General features: G+C 44.4%; 1 protein-coding gene and 1 pseudogene across 28 annotated transcripts; one reads left to right on the forward strand and one right to left on the reverse strand.

Annotated features, from left to right (window-relative positions):
* Positions 1-112: 112 nt before the first annotated feature.
* LOC136480423 (putative serpin-Z5) lies at positions 113-2,406 on the reverse strand (annotated as a pseudogene).
* Positions 2,407-2,583: 177 nt separating this feature from the next.
* Positions 2,584-14,898, forward strand: LOC136484024 (uncharacterized). 28 transcript variants are annotated; one of them, XR_010765726.1, is made up of 14 exons: positions 2,584-3,186; positions 3,723-3,803; positions 3,968-4,007; positions 4,610-4,715; positions 4,794-7,639; positions 7,737-7,926; positions 8,017-8,306; positions 11,581-11,736; positions 12,225-12,293; positions 12,586-12,657; positions 12,833-12,939; positions 13,069-13,192; positions 14,228-14,392; positions 14,502-14,898. XR_010765726.1 is itself a non-coding variant. In XM_066481196.1 (12 exons), exons 6-9 carry the CDS (start codon positions 5,261-5,263, stop codon positions 12,983-12,985), a joined length of 513 nt encoding a protein of 170 aa, XP_066337293.1. In that variant the 5' UTR covers positions 2,584-2,970; positions 3,051-3,186; positions 3,723-3,803; positions 3,968-4,007; positions 4,610-4,715; positions 4,794-5,260; the 3' UTR covers position 12,986; positions 13,069-13,192; positions 14,228-14,392; positions 14,502-14,898. The 28 variants fall into 28 exon arrangements, 7 of the variants coding, with proteins under 7 accessions (XP_066337293.1, XP_066337294.1, XP_066337290.1 ...); XR_010765730.1 differs by lacking the exon at positions 11,581-11,736 and having other exon boundaries at positions 4,794-5,595; positions 7,607-7,639; positions 7,828-7,926; positions 8,017-8,302; XR_010765729.1 differs by lacking the exon at positions 11,581-11,736 and having other exon boundaries at positions 4,794-5,353; positions 5,426-7,639; positions 8,017-8,302.
* Positions 14,899-18,136: the final 3,238 nt, after the last annotated feature.

The raw sequence follows: 18,136 nt of genomic DNA on the forward strand, positions 1-18,136 counted from the left end.
CTTCACGAGCAACAGTCGAACTGATTCAGGAAGCAGTAATTATAAGAACATAACAGTACTTCACGAGCAACAGCCGAACTGATCCAGGAAGCAGTTAGTGACATTTCAGAATTCAGAGTGTCACTTTGGTAGGGTCAAGAACGTGTCCTACGAACACGATCACCCCAGACCGCTCCTCCATGATGAAGAAGGTGAATGGATGGTCGGCGGTGAACTCGACGAGGTCAGGCGGTGGCCCGCTACCACCACGCACGTGGAATGCCACTGCTCCAGCCTCAGTTCCCTTCTCGTTCACATTGATCACTGGCCCACTGCCATGTGTGCAACCTTGCTCAGGAACGTTGTCCGCCGTGACTTGCCGTCACCTTCGTCCCCGTTGCACATGCCCCGCAGGTCGGCGGCCTCTGGCGAGAACGGCAGCGTCAGCCCCAGCTGGCAGAGAGTCTCCTTGAGGTTCCCCCAGTTGAATGTTATCTTGAACTTGGGCAGCTTCAGGTCCACATCCCGCAACTTCATCTCGGCCAAGATGCTGTACATGAACGCTGGCGCCGCGGTGATCACGTCCACCATGGTCGTCATGCCGTCACGCGTGTCCGGGAGGAAGACAAACATGGAGTACCGTGTGCTCTCGTTGACCTCCGTCGAGGGCATGTCCTTGACTTTGTGTCGACCTGCCCACGGCGGCGCTTGAGCTGGCCATGAGCGGTGGTGCGGCGCCGAGCTTGTAAGGTAGCTTTAGGACCTTGAACCCGTCCATGCAGGCAACGTCCATCCTCCGGTATTTCTCCATGAAATCCAACTCGACGTGGCCTCCGTCGAGCCGTTGGAACGTGCCTGGGGATGTGAACTGGAGTTGAAATGGCTCCATCCAGTCGCCTTTGAAGTCAGTGGCGGAGCGTGAATCAAAGTTAAGGAGGGGCCAATTATACTGTAGCATCCTTGAACTGTCACTTGAGAGTAGCTAGTTGTTCTGCTGCAAGTGTATTATTTATTACTGACACGAATATACTCATATTATTACTACTGCATCTCTACTATTGTATGACTAACTTGCTTGCTCGGACAGTCCTGCAGCTTTGCACTAGCATGGCAGAGCTTGTACATCCGCAACATATATCCTCATTTTTTTATGGGGCAAGGGGGGCCGGAGCCCTCTATGGCCAATACGTGGCTCCGCCGATGGCGTTGGCGAGCACGAGGTCGGTGGCGGCGTTGATGTCATCGGTGGAGATCATGGAGTCCATGAGGTTGTCCATGGCCTTCTTCACCCACTAGTTGATCATCTTCACAGCGGCCTCGGGCTGCGCGTACCACGCAATGTGCTATTAGTGAACGTGCGTGATGGATCACAATATATATGTGTGCGCAAATGCAAGGTAGTAAAATGAAGAAATGAAGCCTGGGGGTTAAACTGTTACTACTTATGATTAGTGATGTAAAAATCAAGTTTGATAACAAGAATTTTGTATGTAAATGATGGCAGCATGTAATTTTCTCCATCTCATCCAATCCTAATAGAATAGGAAATAAGGCGCCTAATCTGATCTAAATTCATTCAGCATCTTGGTTTATATATTGATCATCTAACAATGCAAGAGAGTTGAAGCACAGATATCCAAATGTCACAGCGATTAAATATCTTTTTGCTGGGAATAGTAGTATTGTGTTGGAAACTTGGAACGAGGGGGAAAAAAGCAGCTAATCTAATCTACTAACCTCATCGGTGAAGCTCACGGTTCTCGCCTCCGACTTGTAGGCCTCGGCTGCGACGTCGCGGAACGCGTCTGTGAGCGGCAGGCGGCGTCCACCCAAACGCCTCCGCCGAAGAGCACCCGCGGCCCGCCGGCGTCGGAGCGGTCGGCGAGGACGCGGTCCGCGACGCGGCGGCCGAAGTCGGCGAGCCCCTCGGCCGACGGGGCGCCGAGGAAGGCGAGCAGCTGCGCCCGCGTGGCGCCGCGCGCGCCCGCGGCCGTCAGCGCCAGCGCCGCGTGCACGGACACCAGCGAGAACGCGACGTTGTGGTTGTGGTTGTTGGTGGCGGCGGCGGCGGCGGGAGGCGGGGGCGTGAGGTGCTTGGCGAGGCGGAGAGCGAGGGCCGTCTGCGGTTGCAGTTGTGGCGGCGGCCATGGTGGTCGAAATGGGAGACGAGGTCACGAGGAGTGGTGCCGTTTGACGTGGCCGCGGCGTGGGCTTGTGCGTGTTCAAGTCTAAAACATTCTCACTCCGTCGTCGATGAGTCAACTCATCTACTATCTACTACCCCTATAATACACCAGTTATCTATCTATCTATCTATCTATCTATCTATCTATCTACTATCTACTATATTATATATATATACACCCCTATAATACACCAGTTAGAATAAATCTACAGCCACACAATAAATGTCTGCTCCACAGTCATGACCTATGCTACATCCGCACCAATAAATGCACCCAGAAAATATAACACCATCAAAACGAATGCACCAGATTATCTCTTAGCCATTCTCTCTCATTACTCATCCAAATCCGACGGCTCATGTTTAGTGTGTCTGCCCTCCATCGCCTACTCATCACGCATAACCTCCACCCCGCGTGCAACTCCCTCCCTGTCCCCCGACGCCTCCTCTCGCGTGACCCCCTCGCTCCCCCGACCCCTCCTCTCCCACTCACGGACTCCTCCTCTCCTCTCCCCCACGGGACGAACCTCAGGGCAGGGCACCGCCGGCCGGCCGGCCGACCGGCAGTCTAGGCTCGACTTCTCTCCCCCACGGGCGACTCCCACTCCTCCTCTCACCTCCCTTCCCACGCACGCCTCCCCAGGCTCAAAACCCTAGCTCCGGCCGTCGGCAGTGCGGCGGCGATGCCTGCTGCTATGGCGCTCTGGAGGGCTCGGGCTCCAGGCCACGGGAGCAAGCGGCGGCGGCGGCACGCGCGACTCTGACTCCGACTCCGACTCTCCCCTCCCTGATCCATCGCGTCGCACGTGCCGCTCCTGCCCCTCGCGCCTCCCCAGGCTGCTGCTGCGGCGCTCTGGTCGAGGACTGATGTGCGGTTCTGTTACAGGCTCTGAACCCCTCCGGTCTGGTGCGCAGCGGATTTGGCTCCAATGGGGAAGTCTTCGGTGAAGTGGATCAAGTCCGTGCTCTTCGGGAAGAAGTCATCTTCGCGGTCCGGCTCCACCAATGCCAAGGATTTATCGGTGCGTTCTACTTCTTCGGTAGTATCAGAATGCTGTTACGATTTCGATTTTCTGAGTGTGCCTCAAGTCCAGCTAAGGAGTAGGGATCTGGTCTAGCAATTGATGTGAGTAACAAAGGGTATGCTGCTGCCGGGAAGGAGCCCGCGTTCTCCAGGAGCTCTCCGGTGAAATAGTGGGCTGTGTATCGAAGACATTTGCAACCAGCTTACATGCCATACAACTTCTCCACTTTCTGACTGAATTCTATGACAATAGATATGAACTGGAACCTGAAACCATTGTTTCTGGTTTTTCTATTTGTGATAAAATATATAGAAGGAAAACAAATTTCTAATTTAAATGCAGATGCATACTAATGAAAATGACAACGCAAGCTATTTTTCTTACTAACAACTTACTTGTACATTGAATTCGGAAATGAGCATACAGGAAGAACCAAAAATCTAAATTATATTCACTCACCAAAAACTTATTTCGACCTATCATGTTTCTGCATTTGTATAAAAAATTCTGACTAATTTTGGATGTCTAATCAGGTGGATATCAGGCATGAGCAACATACAAATGGAGGACATACTTGAAACTTTAGATCCTGATGAAGAGCTGTTTGGGAACAGGTATATCTGTACAGGTTGACCCTGCAATAGATTATTATTTCCTTTTGTATTCATGCTAAAAAGATCAATGCTCTAATATACAGTGAAAATAAACCCTGCTTATGTTTTTAGTTTTATTGTGGCAAGGATTAAATCCTGATTTAGTTCAGTTTCTTTTATCTTAGGATTCTTGTGGAGCTATAACGATCTGATGGAGATTAATCGGTACGTATGACCATAGCAGCTCATATAATTCCTGAGACTGACCAAAACATTATTAAATCTTATTGCAGTTAGACAAAACCGACTTCTGCTGAAAAAAGCTATGTGCTGATTAAAATAAGCAATCATTCTATTTCTTTATTGAACTCTACTGTGAAGATTCCAAAAAAACTAAGCTTTACAGTGACAAAAATTACTTAAAGTATTAATCAAGTGAGGTATTTCTTCCTCATTATGTTTCAATAAGACATTATCTCCTGCTGTCTTGCTTAATTGCACTACATCTTAAGCAACCTCAATTTTTTTTTTAATTTTTAATTTTCATTATTTTGACTCCTCCTATGGTTGATTAACTTGTAGTGCAGTGGCATTACTGTTCCAATATCACTACTTGTCACAAGTTGTCCTTAAACATTCGTGATATGTCATCTTGTCAGGCTCTTTTAAATCTACAAAAGAGGCAATTGACAAGATCTTGGCTTCGGAAGGAACTATTATATTGGCTCTTTTAAACATTGTGTTTTCATTTTGTTTGCAGACATATCTTGTTCATGTCAATACTTTTTCTGAAGAAAGTCTTTATGCTCACACATTTTCTTGTGCAGTTAACCATAGCTTCCATACTGCAAGTACAAGCTCCACGTGATACCCCTTGAAACAGGAAAGGAACAGTCCTTTGTATTTCTTGTTAACAAGAGGAAGATCTATCAGGTAGTTATATCGAGCTTGTGTTTGATTTCAATTTGTTTTTCTTGTTTTTTTTTCATCTGGACTCACTTGCCTATTCAGGTTAAGCAAATTAGGCACCTCCCTTCCCACTCACGGACTCCTCCTCTCCTCTCCCCCACGGGACGAACCTCAGGGCAGGGCACCGCCGGCCGGCCGGCCGACCGGCAGTCTAGGCTCGACTTCTCTCCCCCACGGGCGACTCCCACTCCTCTCACCTCCCTTCCCACGCACGCCTCCCCAGGCTCAAAACCCTAGCTCCGGCCGTCGGCAGTGCGGCGGCGATGCCTGCTGCTATGGCGCTCTGGAGGGCTCGGGCTCCAGGCCACGGGAGCAAGCGGCGGCGGCGGCACGCGCGACTCTGACTCCGACTCCGACTCTCCCCTCCCTGATCCATCGCGTCGCACGTGCCGCTCCTGCCCCTCGCGCCTCCCCAGGCTGCTGCTGCGGCGCTCTGGTCGAGGACTGATGTGCGGTTCTGTTACAGGCTCTGAACCCCTCCGGTCTGGTGCGCAGCGGATTTGGCTCCAATGGGGAAGTCTTCGGTGAAGTGGATCAAGTCCGTGCTCTTCGGGAAGAAGTCATCTTCGCGGTCCGGCTCCACCAATGCCAAGGATTTATCGGTGCGTTCTACTTCTTCGGTAGTATCAGAATGCTGTTACGATTTCGATTTTCTGAGTGTGCCTCAAGTCCAGCTAAGGAGTAGGTTAAGCAAATTAGGCATGGCACAGAGGTAAAGATCGACTTGACGGTGATGGAAAGTCTTCTCTTTGGCCACAATATTTCACGAGTTTATGACCTCAAAGGCACTTGTTTTTTCACGATGCGTCACTGCCCTGGTCCAGTGATTAAGAAGCAAATCAGGGTGAGTTGGCCTCTTTTCTTTGTTGAGTTGAGTGCATATATGAAAATTTTCTTTGTTGAATTATATTTGTGACAATTATGTTTGTCTGTGTGAAGTGTCACATGAGTTTCAGGTTGCCTGTTAATAGACTTTTGGTTGTTTGATTTGCATTACCTAATTAAACCGTAGCGTTAGCACGAGCATTATACTAGTTAGAAATTAATTCTTCTAAAAAAACTCATTAGAAAGTTAATTTTAGTAACATTTATTTCTAGAAAATAGCATTAATATTTATATTTTTTCAGACACCTTTTACTATAAAATTATAAAAAATATATAGTGTTATTTTCAGATGGTTTGAGAACCCTATTTTTATAGTATTACCAAACATACTGTTGCATTGGAATATACATTTTTTTTTTAACGAGAGTTTTACCTCAGCTTTTAAGAAAGCAAAGTTTGATACAAGACTGGGGAAGCCAGTTTCTCAGAAAAACAGCGGAAACAAAATAGAACGAAAGCCTAGACTGAGCTAAATTTCATAGACGTCCGAAGAGGTCACAGAGCTAGGCTTGAAATAAGTTGGCTATTTTTTTTTTTGTTGAACCTAGTTAGCCTTGTCCAACACTAAATCAACTAAATTCCTAGACTCATAATAAATGGTACAATAAAGAGTTAACCTCTGTAAATTCTAGTGTGCAGTTGTTGTGAGTTTAAAAAAGATGAAATGTGAGCAACATGTCCGAATACAAGCTCAAGCGCCTAAGACATGATTAAATTTTGATTTGACGTTGAATATGATCGTGAAATTTTTGTATTTTGGTCCCTTTTGAAAACATTTTTTACAAAAAGATCTATGCCAAAACGTTTGCTGAAAATAGACCATTTTTAGGCGTCTTAGAACATGACGCCAAGATATGAGGGTCGGCGTCGACTGACACGACGCCGAGGTCTTGCCACGTCACGGACGACCCCGGTCGACGGCGACACGGTGGCGCGTGGGGTCCGACACGTCGGCGTCGTGTCAGCCAACGCCACGGGCCCAACCTCGGCGCGGTGGGACTACGCGCCGAGCTATTGGCACCATCCGGCGCGCGGCCCAGGCGGCCCAACAACGCTTCGTGGCCCAATAGCTCGGCGCGGGGTCACTTAACGCCGAGTCTGGTCACTTAACGCCGAGCCACCAGACTCGGCGTGGCCCGACTCAATGTCGAGGTCTGGTCTCTTGAAGCCGCGCCGCGGCCCCCTTCTTCTTCCTCCCTCCATTCTGAAACCGCCGGCTCTCTGTCTCCCAAATCCCCCCATGGCCCCCACGAAACTCTAACCCCCAAATATGACCCTAGGTGCCCGGATCTCGTCTCCCGAAGCTTCCTCGAGGTAATGGTCTCTCCCCTCCTCCAATCTACCCGCGTAGATGTGCTGGCATTGTCTCTAATCATGTGGAATCATGTGTGTATGGTGTTTTGGTATATGTGTGTTTGTATTTGCAAAATATATGGCTTAGGATGATTGAGTGCATTGTTGTTTAACTGTTTTATGTGCTGAACATGTTATGTTAGTTTGGTTTGTAGTTATTTTGGTCATTAGGGTTCTTTGTTTATTGTAGGTGTCATTAGGGTTAATTATTTGTTGGCCATTAGGGTTAGTATGCATTTTAGTTATTTGTTGGTCATTACATTTCAATTTTTTATGACTAGAACGTTTTGCCAAGGTACTCCTCTTTCCCCTCTTTTATTTCATCCATTTAGATTCGGTTGTTTTTTAACTTGGCATTATAGGTTTGGTTCATGTTCATGTCATTCGTGCAATGTATGGTGGTTCAAATGATTGAATGACCCAAATGTATGATTGTTGTTGTTGTTATATATGTTCTGGTTTATAATCATTGAGTTAAATTTTGTGTTTGTTGGGATTCAAATTTGCTTAGGGTTTGTAATGAAAAGCTTATTTGGGAGGTATGGTGATTTAGTGTTAGTAGCTTTACATTCGTTGCAAGGTACTTTGGATTGATTTTTTTTCTACGTAATGTTAGGATGCCAAGGCGTGGTAAAGCTCGTATTCCAAGGTAATCCCAATGTTTATTCATTATTTGTGCAACAAATAGAAAACCTTAGGTTTAGGTTTGGTTCTCCGTTAATATGACTAAATTCTTTCAATTGTAGCTATGGTCACCAGAGGGCAAATCCCTACGACCTAAAGCCTCTCCCTGAAGGTGTTCCTCGACTAATGTGCTTTTGTGGTGATCCTTGCAAGGTAGACATCTCTGAAGATGAGGAAACATATAGACATAGGTACTGGATGTGTCCTAATTATGTATGGGAACCTACAAAGCAACAGCGTCGTGCATCGATTGTGAGAATTTTTATTATGTGTTAATTAATTTTCTTGTGATATTAAGTATTGCTTATTTATTTGTTTTGTAATAATTTGTTTTTCTTGCAGACCGTTCCACCACTGTGTGACTTTGAGCAGTGGATTGACACTGAGATCAAGGAGTCGGACAAGCAGCATCTAGAAGGCCTGAAGGAGTGGGATGCAGAGGTTAAGGAGAGGTTTGAGCAGAGACGCAGATAGGAGGCTATAGAAAAGGAGCATAAGGAAGAAGAGGAAAGGAGGCGTGTTGCTGCGTATAGGGCGGAGAGGGAGAAGAAGCTGTGCGCTGAGCGAATACAGCGATGGAGGAGAATCTCGATGCCCAGAGGAAGGAAAAGTGACCTCGTTGCACTCAGTAGGTATTTGGTTTATTCATGAGCGATGTCGTGTAGCCCTGAACTTTTTTTACTATGTTGTAATGCACTCTGCTTTTATTTCAGATGAACTTATTCTCTGGACTTTTTTATTATGTTGTAATGCACTATGCTTTTATTTCAGATGGTCTTATGCCCTGTACTTCGTTAACTATCCTAGACTATAGTGCTACTGTTTGTATCACTGAAAAGGCTACTTGTGCTGTTGCAGTCACTGTAAGGGCTACAAGTACTGTAGCAGTCAATGAAAAGTCTATTTGAAAACTCACTGAAAAGCCTAGATTCGTTTACTGTTGTATCCGTATACGCAATGAATTAATATCAGAGTGATGTACTGCATTTAGATGAAGTGACAAAACACAGGTGTAGCCTTTTCAGATGAAATGACCAGTCATGGTTGTAGACTTTTTAGATGAAGCATCTAGCCTTTGCAGATTCAATAAATGAGTATGCACACAAGTTTTTTGTCAAGTAGCATTCATGGTGAACCTGCCTTCATCTCTATATATAGTGCTCCATGTCTTGCTCCACATCCACACAACTTGTTTTCTGGTTTAGTTTTAGCAAATGTCGAGCGGAGGTTCCTCGAGTGGAAAGGGTTTCGGCGGAGGGAGAGGAAAGGGGGTGAGGAAGGGACCTCCAATTGTGTGGGAGGGTTCTCTGGGTCCTGATTCTTTTGAAGAACCAATAGAGGAATTTCCTTTGGAGAGGAAGAGTGACTTCACCCATAAGAGACCTCTTAGATCATACGACAAGCGCATTGAAGATTGGCCAAAATGCCGCCACGGTTTGGATTGCGTTGTGCAGATGTACAACGATTGTGACGGTGGAGGCCGTCGTTTCTTCAGATGTCCGCGAGGATTTGTATTTCCTTTGAACTCTCTCCTTTTTTAGATTTGCATTTGGTTTGTAGTAGTACTTATTGGTAGATGGGTTTTCAGGATTCAAGCTGTCCAGATAACTATGGCTTCACTAGATGGGTCGACCCTCCTCCTATCTATCCCCATCAACAGTACATCACATATCTACAGGGACGCATCTTTGACCTAGAGTATGGCCTTGGAAGTGGTAACAGGGACAAGTCGGACGACGACAACAACAATGATGTAGAGGAGGCACTATGCAATAATCCGTACTGCGAGTGCCCGTACCATAAGAAGGACGGGCCTCCTTCTCCACCACCACCGCCGCCGCCGCCGTCAACTGGAGGATACTATGGGGAAGGCGCAACTCAGTTCAATATGTGGGAGCATTATTAGGACCAACCTTTGTTAGTCAATCCGAATGTGAAATGCTTGTATGAGTTGTTCTTTTCAATCTCCTAAGGCATGCTAGGTTTAGTTTGCAACATGCCATTGTTAGTTTTCATGTGAGTGTGTAATCGTAGTACCTTTGCAACGTCTGTATCACTTGTTTCTTCAATCCCCTAAGGCATGCTAGGTTTAGTTTGCGACATGCCATTGTTAGTTTTGATGTGAGTGTAATCGTTGTGCATTCGCTATTTCATAAATTGTAGTTTACCTATCTCTAAGTTTCATGTACTATGGTTGATTCCCAAACTGAAAAAAGATTTGACTCTCTAAAAATAGGGGATTGAAATCGAACCAACCTTCGGTTTTTCCTGTAGGAACAAACATACAAACATAAATATAGCATGTCTACTCTTATTAGTATAACTCGTGTTAGTAGAAGAGAAATCGTTGAGAAAGATTTTTCATTTGAATCATGCAAATAGGATTTCAACCTATACCAAAGGTTTAGAAGACCTCTGTCTTTAATACTTTATTCTTTCTTTTTTATGATTTATAGGCTCAGCGTCAAGTCAGACGACGCCGAGGTAGATGACCAAGGCGTTGATTCGGCCCACGCCAACCCTAGGGTTTGGCTCGGCCGTTTACTTGAAGTGTTGGGCTGAGGCTCGGCATCGAGTCGGCCCACGCCAACCCTAGGGTTTGGATCACCACGGCCCCCGCCAGGTTTGGGCCAAACCTCGGCGCTGAGTCGGCCCACGCCGAGATCGGACAGCTAGGCGCCGAGTCGAGCCACGCTGACGTTTGGGCCACAGGCGTCATCGGGTCAGCCCACACGCCTACCTCGGCGTTTAATATTTTCACGCCGAGATTAACGGCTCGGCGTCAATTTACGGAACGCCGAGCTTGGGCACCTCATCGCTTCGAGGCAAAGGATTCCAGTATGCACCAGGGATCGGCGTCAATTGACTAAACGCCGAGGTGCCCACCCTCGGCGTGTGTTCAATTGACGACGAGCTCCTGGGTTCACCAAAAAATAGTTAACTGAGCATACACATAACACATAATACACAAAATACATGAGCATACAGAATTTCACATAACAAATGACCACACCGACATACACATTCATTCAACATCCATACATACATAAGGTCCAACACATTCAACATCCAACATAGTCCAACACATTCAACATCCAACATAGTCCATACATATGCTTCATCAATCATCCAACATAGTCCAAACATAGTACAAGGTCCAATGCATACATAGTCCATGCACAAAATATAGCATATGAAGTCTTTGGATCTTTTAGCTCGCTCCTTGTACCTTAACGTGGACGACGAGCGTAACGCTTTCCCCTCCTAAACGGATAGGTACCTGGAGTGTACCTGTCCACTGGTCTGAGCGTCCTCTGTGGACGTCCAGAACCGGAGGATTGCTTTGTTCCAAGGTTCCTGAAGGGAAGTGCAAAATAAAGCCCCTTTTCAGAAATTACTGTCAGTAGCATTGAAGAGATTTCAATGTTCAGCGCTGATCTATTTAAGTATATAGGTGTCAGTTTTGTGTCTGAGGCCTTGCATGAGAAACATCTATCTGCAATTTCATTGTGTTACTTGTGGTTGTTCAGCGTTGATCTATTTAGGCATATATTTAGGTGTCAATGTGTTTCAGTATTTCAGTCAGACCTTAGTCCAATTTGCTTCTTCCGTTCATTATGTCCTTGTGCGGCTAGTCCTGTGATTCTGCTTGTTTACCTTATGCTGCATTCAGTTACTGTGCAGCAACAGTTTACAATTTTTTGGGCCTTCAGAGACAAGGGATTTTACATCTGGCATTATTATCAAATTTTACTTCTGAATAGATCTTAGATTAGTGGATTGCATGTGATAATATGATAGGTGCTCTGTCTGCCCCCTCAAACTTGCTCTGCTCATTGTCTTTCTGTTCCTGTTCCTGCTTTTCCTTTGGTGCACTAAATTCTGTTTTATTCCGTTCTTGTTAAGGGAAATGGAGACAGCCTTCCTTTGTAAACATGCACCGTGAAAGCTACAACTATGGCTCTGTTCGCTTGAGCTTATCAGCCAGAATCAGTCCCACTTTTCGGCCATGGAACAGTGTTCTGGAGCATTTTTTTCAACATTAACTTGTAGCACCTTGGGGTATTTTTTTCAACATCCTCCAATCTTCTGGAGCATTTTTTCAACATTAACTTATCTTGGACGATAGAGTCTTACCGCCTGTGACCGGAAGGTCCCGGGTTCGAGTTGCGGTCTTCTCGCATTGCACAGGCGAGGGTAAGGCTTGCCACTGACACCCTTCCCCAGACCCCGCGCAGAGCGGGAGCTCTTTGCACTGGGTACGCCCTTTAACTTATCTTGGACGATAGCATCAATCATATTTGCCTTGTTAGCACCTTGGGGTATCAAGATTTTAACATAGAAGTTTTCTTATCTTTTTGCCAAGATCTAACTGATTACATCTCATCATCTGTTAAGAAGTCTATTTCCTTTCTCTCTGTTTGAAAATGTGCTTTTAGTATATTCGAATGCACGTGAGTTCATCATTGTCTTTTGTTTTAAATATTTGTTCCATTTCCAGAATCTGACAGGTTTCTGTTTCATTGGGTATTCTGCTCTTTTGGCTCCAGCAAGTGAAGTGCTGATTCCACCAGAACTTCTTGCTAGCAAGACCATGTGGACACCAGATTGGAAGCTTGGTAAGATCTCCCCCTATTGACCAGTTTCAAATTACAATTTTAGTGGCTTTTCTCTCAATACTAGTCTTATCATTTTTTCCTTTTAACGACAATTGATCTATTGTATGACTTACCATCTTATCTTTGGTCAACTAAAGCTTTGCTAACTGTTGCCTAATCAGACCAAAATTTGGCATGAATGGAACTTCACTTCACTTCTGCAGTATTGCAGATATTTATCAATAATGCTGGTTTTCTTTTGAATTAAGAATAATCTGATTTTTTATTCATCTGACTTGTTATAATATCGCAGGGCAGTATGAAGACCTGGTAGCTTGGGTTACAAACTTCCATAATGAGAACAAGGACTTCATGGTTTTGGAAGGTGATATTTTTTATGTTCCTATTAGGAAGGATATTGTTCAACGGGTAGTAAGGTGGCAGCTTGCTAAAAGACAGCAGGTGCACCAATAGGATTACTCAATATATTTTATTTGGCCCTCACTTATGCAATTATTGGACTGATGTATATCATCTTGACGAAAAGAACATCTTTACAGGGAACACACTCGACTAAAACTATCAGTGAAGTGAGTGGCACTGGAAGAAAGCCTTACAAGCAAAAGGAACTGGAAGAGCATGGCATGGAACACTGTGTGGCCCGCAGGTTAACTGAACGAATAATGATACATTTATTCATAATTTCATATTGAGGTTACTAGAAACATCCTATCCAGTTTGGCGCTCAGTCAACTAAACTATGAATGTAGCGCCAACTAAACTATGAATGTAACAGTTCCGGGTGCAACCATGCATGGTCCTAAACTACGTAGCCATGCAATCAAGTTGCAGAAGAAAGTATGGCGGCTAGGGCTTAAGTTGCCTTGTCTGTCTTGAACTGCAGACTTGCAGAGGGGAAGGTATTTGCTAACTACCAAATTAATATATGTGCGCTTTGATGTGCTCACTTTTGGTTAAGAACTATTATTTTATCTACAAATTCATTGTTGATAAATCAAATAGTTTAATAGTGCACTCTACGAAGAAACATGCTTCTTTTCCCCAAAAAAAAGAAGAAGAAACATGCTTACTATTTTTTTAAAAAAAAAACTACACAACTTTGTTGCAATTTTTAACAAAATGACATCTTTGTTAATGGCATAATTGAACTCCTTTTAATATCTTGACTTTCTAGATCCTCTTTAGTCTTTAGGAATTAGGATAACCACATGTGTAGTTATCTTGTAAATAAATATGAGCTGATGAGTGTTGATTAATATCGTATTACATGGTGCCCTGTGTCCTACTGTCCCTATTATATGAACAGGCCGTTCTCTGATTTAATGACATTACCATCAACTTAAATTCCTAGGATCATGTTTTCAAGACAGGTTCAATTGTTTGTTGCCAGATTTTACTGTGAGCTCACTATGTTTTCCTACCTTCCTGAACTGCATTGTGTTTACTATAATCTATTTAGCGGTATGACAAAACATGTTTGTTTATGTAATGTTTTCTGGTGATTCAACTTGCATTCTGTTAAAAATGTATGCATTAATATTTAATTGTTCATGTTTAGCATAGCCCTTAGCTTTTACGAACTTAAATCACATTAACATCAACTTAGTTTACTAGGATCATGTTTCACAAAAGTTGAATTGCTATTTACCAGATGTAAGTACAAACTGACATTGTTGCCCTGCTTTCCTTAAAAAGTTAACTGTCAAAAACAATTTGAGCATATGATAATATATGTGTTTGTTTTTATCAATGTTTTCTGACGTTGTTATAAACTTTTTGTCTGCAAACATTCAGAGCACTCTTGAACTTTTTCTGTCCTGCAGGAAAAACCCTTATAGCAAAATGTCTTGACCTTTAACATATGAATTCATTGTTTGCTATTATAATGTTTGCTTTAAAATTTACTGGTCCATGTTTATTTTGTTTGGTCTTAGTCTTTGAGACTTGGAACTCCCTAGCCACAAGACAAAAAACATTGTGCAATACAATGGCCAGATGGATGATACAAAGAGGTTCTGTTGGTGGATGGAGGCGACATTGATAAGATGCTAAAGCTGGCTACTCAAAACCTTCACTACGTTAATGTACTTCCTTCCATTGTAAGTTCTATGATTTCAGTACTTGAACGTTTGAGTAATCAAACCAAGTGTTCTATGCTGGGAATATCCTTTTCTGGTTAAAAGACCATTCTGCTTTCATGAAACGCAGGGCCTCGATGTTTACAATATCCTCCAGCATGACACCCTTGGAATGACTCGGGCCGCTATCAACAGAATTGTCGAGCGGATGCATACCCCCATCAACAGCTGGCAAGGAGGGTTCTGGGCAGACCACTGTTGCTTACCGCCGGCAACTTTGCTTGCGTTCGCAGTCCACTGATGAAGCTCGAAGATTTCAAGTTATCTCGGTGCTAACTTGGAGCTGCAACCCTACTGTTTATTTTCTGTCAGACCGAAGGTACCCAGGTAGGGGGGAAATGTTGGAACCATTCCGTGGCTTCTTGCCCGGACTATGATGCCCGAGTTTTGTAATTCAAGAATAATAAGACACGTAGCTCGTGCTTTTAATCTGAGCCAATTTTCTATATCCAATAAAAATTGTTGCCCGGAACAGATGGCCGGCAAATGCCCTGTTCGCTTGGGCTTGTTTGGCTGATAAGCCATGGCTGAAAGTACTGGTAGCTGATTTGGTGTGAGATAAAAATATTGTTTCGTTGGCTGAAAAAATACGGCTTATAAGCCAAACGAGCCCAACGAACAGGGTGAGCAAAAAAATAGTAATAACTTTCTTACTTCGATCGTAAAAATCTATTTTAGGTTTGTTTAAGTTTAACCTTGACTCTATATTTAAAATTTTGTATAGGCTGACACAAGACATGATTGACGTTAATACATTCATTGAGAACATATATAATAGTCCTTGCAAAGGATAAAAATACCTAGAGTAATTGATAAAATATATACAAATACTATAGAGTAGTTAAATGGACATTGTGTTTATGAATAGAGAAATGGTAAGATAATCAGTTTTGATTAGTTGTGCATACTAAATTTATCTATAAACTTTTAATGCTTATATAATACATAAGATTTTTGGAGCGTGTTGTAGCACAGATTGATAGGCTAGTTCATACTAGCATGCAGCAGAATCTTGAGTGCAATCCTCACTCACAAAGCCACAAAGCTAGTCGTGAATCATGATTGATTAGCTAGTCGGTTGCTCACACGACACAGGCACGAGCAACTAGACATTGGAATAATCGGTCACCAGAACACACGGCCTTGATTAATGCACTGGAACGTTGGCATGGATATTGCTGAAAACGATTAGAAATTGAAGTGTAGTTGTACTAACCACAATTAAAGTCCCATGCACCACGGGTATGGGGCCGGTTCAGGCCAGAAATCTTCGCTGCCGACCAGTGGCCGCTAGCCCTCCGCCGATCCCCCTCTTCGGCTCTTCCCTCCCACGCGATGCACTATTTTTCTTCCTCCTTCCGCACGCGATTCGGCCTAGCGCGGCCCAAGCCCATCAGCGCGCTCCTCCACCCGAGCTCACCGGCGCAGCCCTCGTTTCCACCTCCGACAGCTCTCACCGGGGCAGCGCGTGGTGTGCTGCAGTGGGCCGCGCGGGCCGAGGCGAGGCCCAATCGCGCGCCCTGGTCGGCGCACGACCGGACGCCACCCGGGTCTTCGCATAGCACGCCCCGTTCAGGCTGTCTGGGCAGCTAGCTGCTCCAGCCTCCGGTACGGGTGGACCTGACAGGAGTTGGTCTCTCCCCGGGCCGGGGCCCGGTCGGGAAACCTGGCACGAGCTCACGTACGCAAAGACCTAATCCCGCCGTCCTGCGTGAGCTGATTAACCGGACCATGCGTGTACGTGATAAAAAAACGATGCAATTAAGAAGGTGGGGTGTTAGTACCATTCAGATTGTACCTGCTAAAGTCAATAAGATCCTCTTCAAAATAAAATTGTAAAATTGCAAAAACTCATGTATACAGCATGATTTTAGGGACGGAGTTAAAACAAAATTTCTAAGAATTTTTAAATATTATCTTAGTTTTTAACATTTTAAATACATATTTATTCTAGAAAATATTTGGATAGTTTTTAAAAGATATATTTTTTTTATAAAGTCTAATTGACCTCTCTGAGTTTTGCGAAAGTTCGAATTACCTCTCTTGCGGTTGACATGGTGCTACGTCAACCACGAAGTAAATCGAACGGTTTTTCAAGAGTTGGAGTGGTCTAAAAATCTAGTTTCCTAATAGTTAGCTAAATCAGACTCATGCAATGGTTGACAGAGGTCAGAATGACTTTTCCCACCCAAAAATGAACTACGGAATGAAAGAGCCGATGAAGTTGGTTGTTGGGGCTCTTGCTATAGTACCACCACACAGTAGAGGAGTTGAAGCCCCCAAGAACCACACCAAAGTAACCCTAAGGCAGGCAAAGAGCGTGGCCCTCTACGGAACACATCGCCTACATAGAGAGTGCTCCAGATGAATAGAAAAATGTGCCATTAATCTCTCTAACTTTTGTGCAATTAATTTAAGAAGTGTTTTTCTTCTCACAATGAGGTCACGAATATCGTACTCGGTGGTATAGGTCGTTTGGGGTTTTCTTGGTACATAGCTTTTGTTATGCACCTAATATATGGTATGTTAAGATACATAGTAGAAGTCATGTATTTAGAAAAAACAAATGACTTACAAATTGAAATGGAGTGAGTACTTCTTTTGAGTTGTAAGAAAAATGTCCACGTTGAACAACCATGGCAATAATGTCCATGTATATATATAGATAGATAGATAGATAGAATACACATGTTGATGTTATATCTTATATCTAGTATGTGAATGTGATGATAAGCAGCTTTATTTACCAGCTCTGGAGGCCTTCGAAGTAACTTTTACTTTTGCGGAAGGGATGGGACGTACTCCAAGTCTCCAACTGTAGGAGGTGTGCCCATTCACAAAGATACACACATCAGCAGAGAAACAAAAAGTACAAGCAAAAGTTACAAAAAAGAAAGCAACTTTAGGGTAATCTATTATATGCATGTACTATATGCAGCTTTCGGTACGCCTACTAAACCATGCATGATTGCGTATATACATCATCAGGCTAAATAACCGGTCGGTCGACTGTTGCTCACGTCTGCTGATTTCCTCCTGCGTCGGGTTCGGCATGCTGGCTAGTGACTAGTAGCGGCTACAGTGAAAATTTTGCATTTTGATCCTTTTTGAAAACTTTTTTTACAAATAGAACCCTGGCGAAACGTTTTCTGAAAATGGGCCGAAAGCTCGGCGTGTTAGGACCTGACGCCGAGGTAAGACACTCGGCGTTCCGTGAACTGACGCTGATCCTTTTGCCACGTCAGCTAGGTCTCCGGTCGCAGCGTCCAACGTGTCAATGGGCCCGCATAGGTCAGCGTTGGGCCAGTTAACGTCGAGATCCACAGCTCGGCGTGGCCGAGCCCTTGCCACTATAGGCACGCCGCGGCCCCCTTCTTCCTCCCCTTCTCCATTCTGTCCGCGCCGCCGCTGCTCTCTCTCTCCCCTCCGCCCCCATGAACCCTAACTCCCAAATGGCGCACTAGGACTCCCAGATCTCGCCCGTGGATGCTTCCCCGAGGTAATGCTACTTCCCCTCCTCCATTTTGTCCGGTTAGTTTTTGTTGCATTGGCTCTTTACTTGTAGAACCTTGTTTATGGTAGTATGGTATTTTTGTACATGTATTTGTGAAATGTATGGACTAGTTTGATTTGGCTACCTATTTCTGGTATGGTATTTAGGTTTGATTTGTCAAGTTATGGTTTTTTTAGTACGAGTTGGTCATT

The sequence above is a fragment of the Miscanthus floridulus genome, chromosome 9 (assembly GCF_019320115.1).
Source record: "Miscanthus floridulus cultivar M001 chromosome 9, ASM1932011v1, whole genome shotgun sequence".
NCBI classification, from domain to species: Eukaryota; Viridiplantae; Streptophyta; class Magnoliopsida; order Poales; family Poaceae; genus Miscanthus; species Miscanthus floridulus.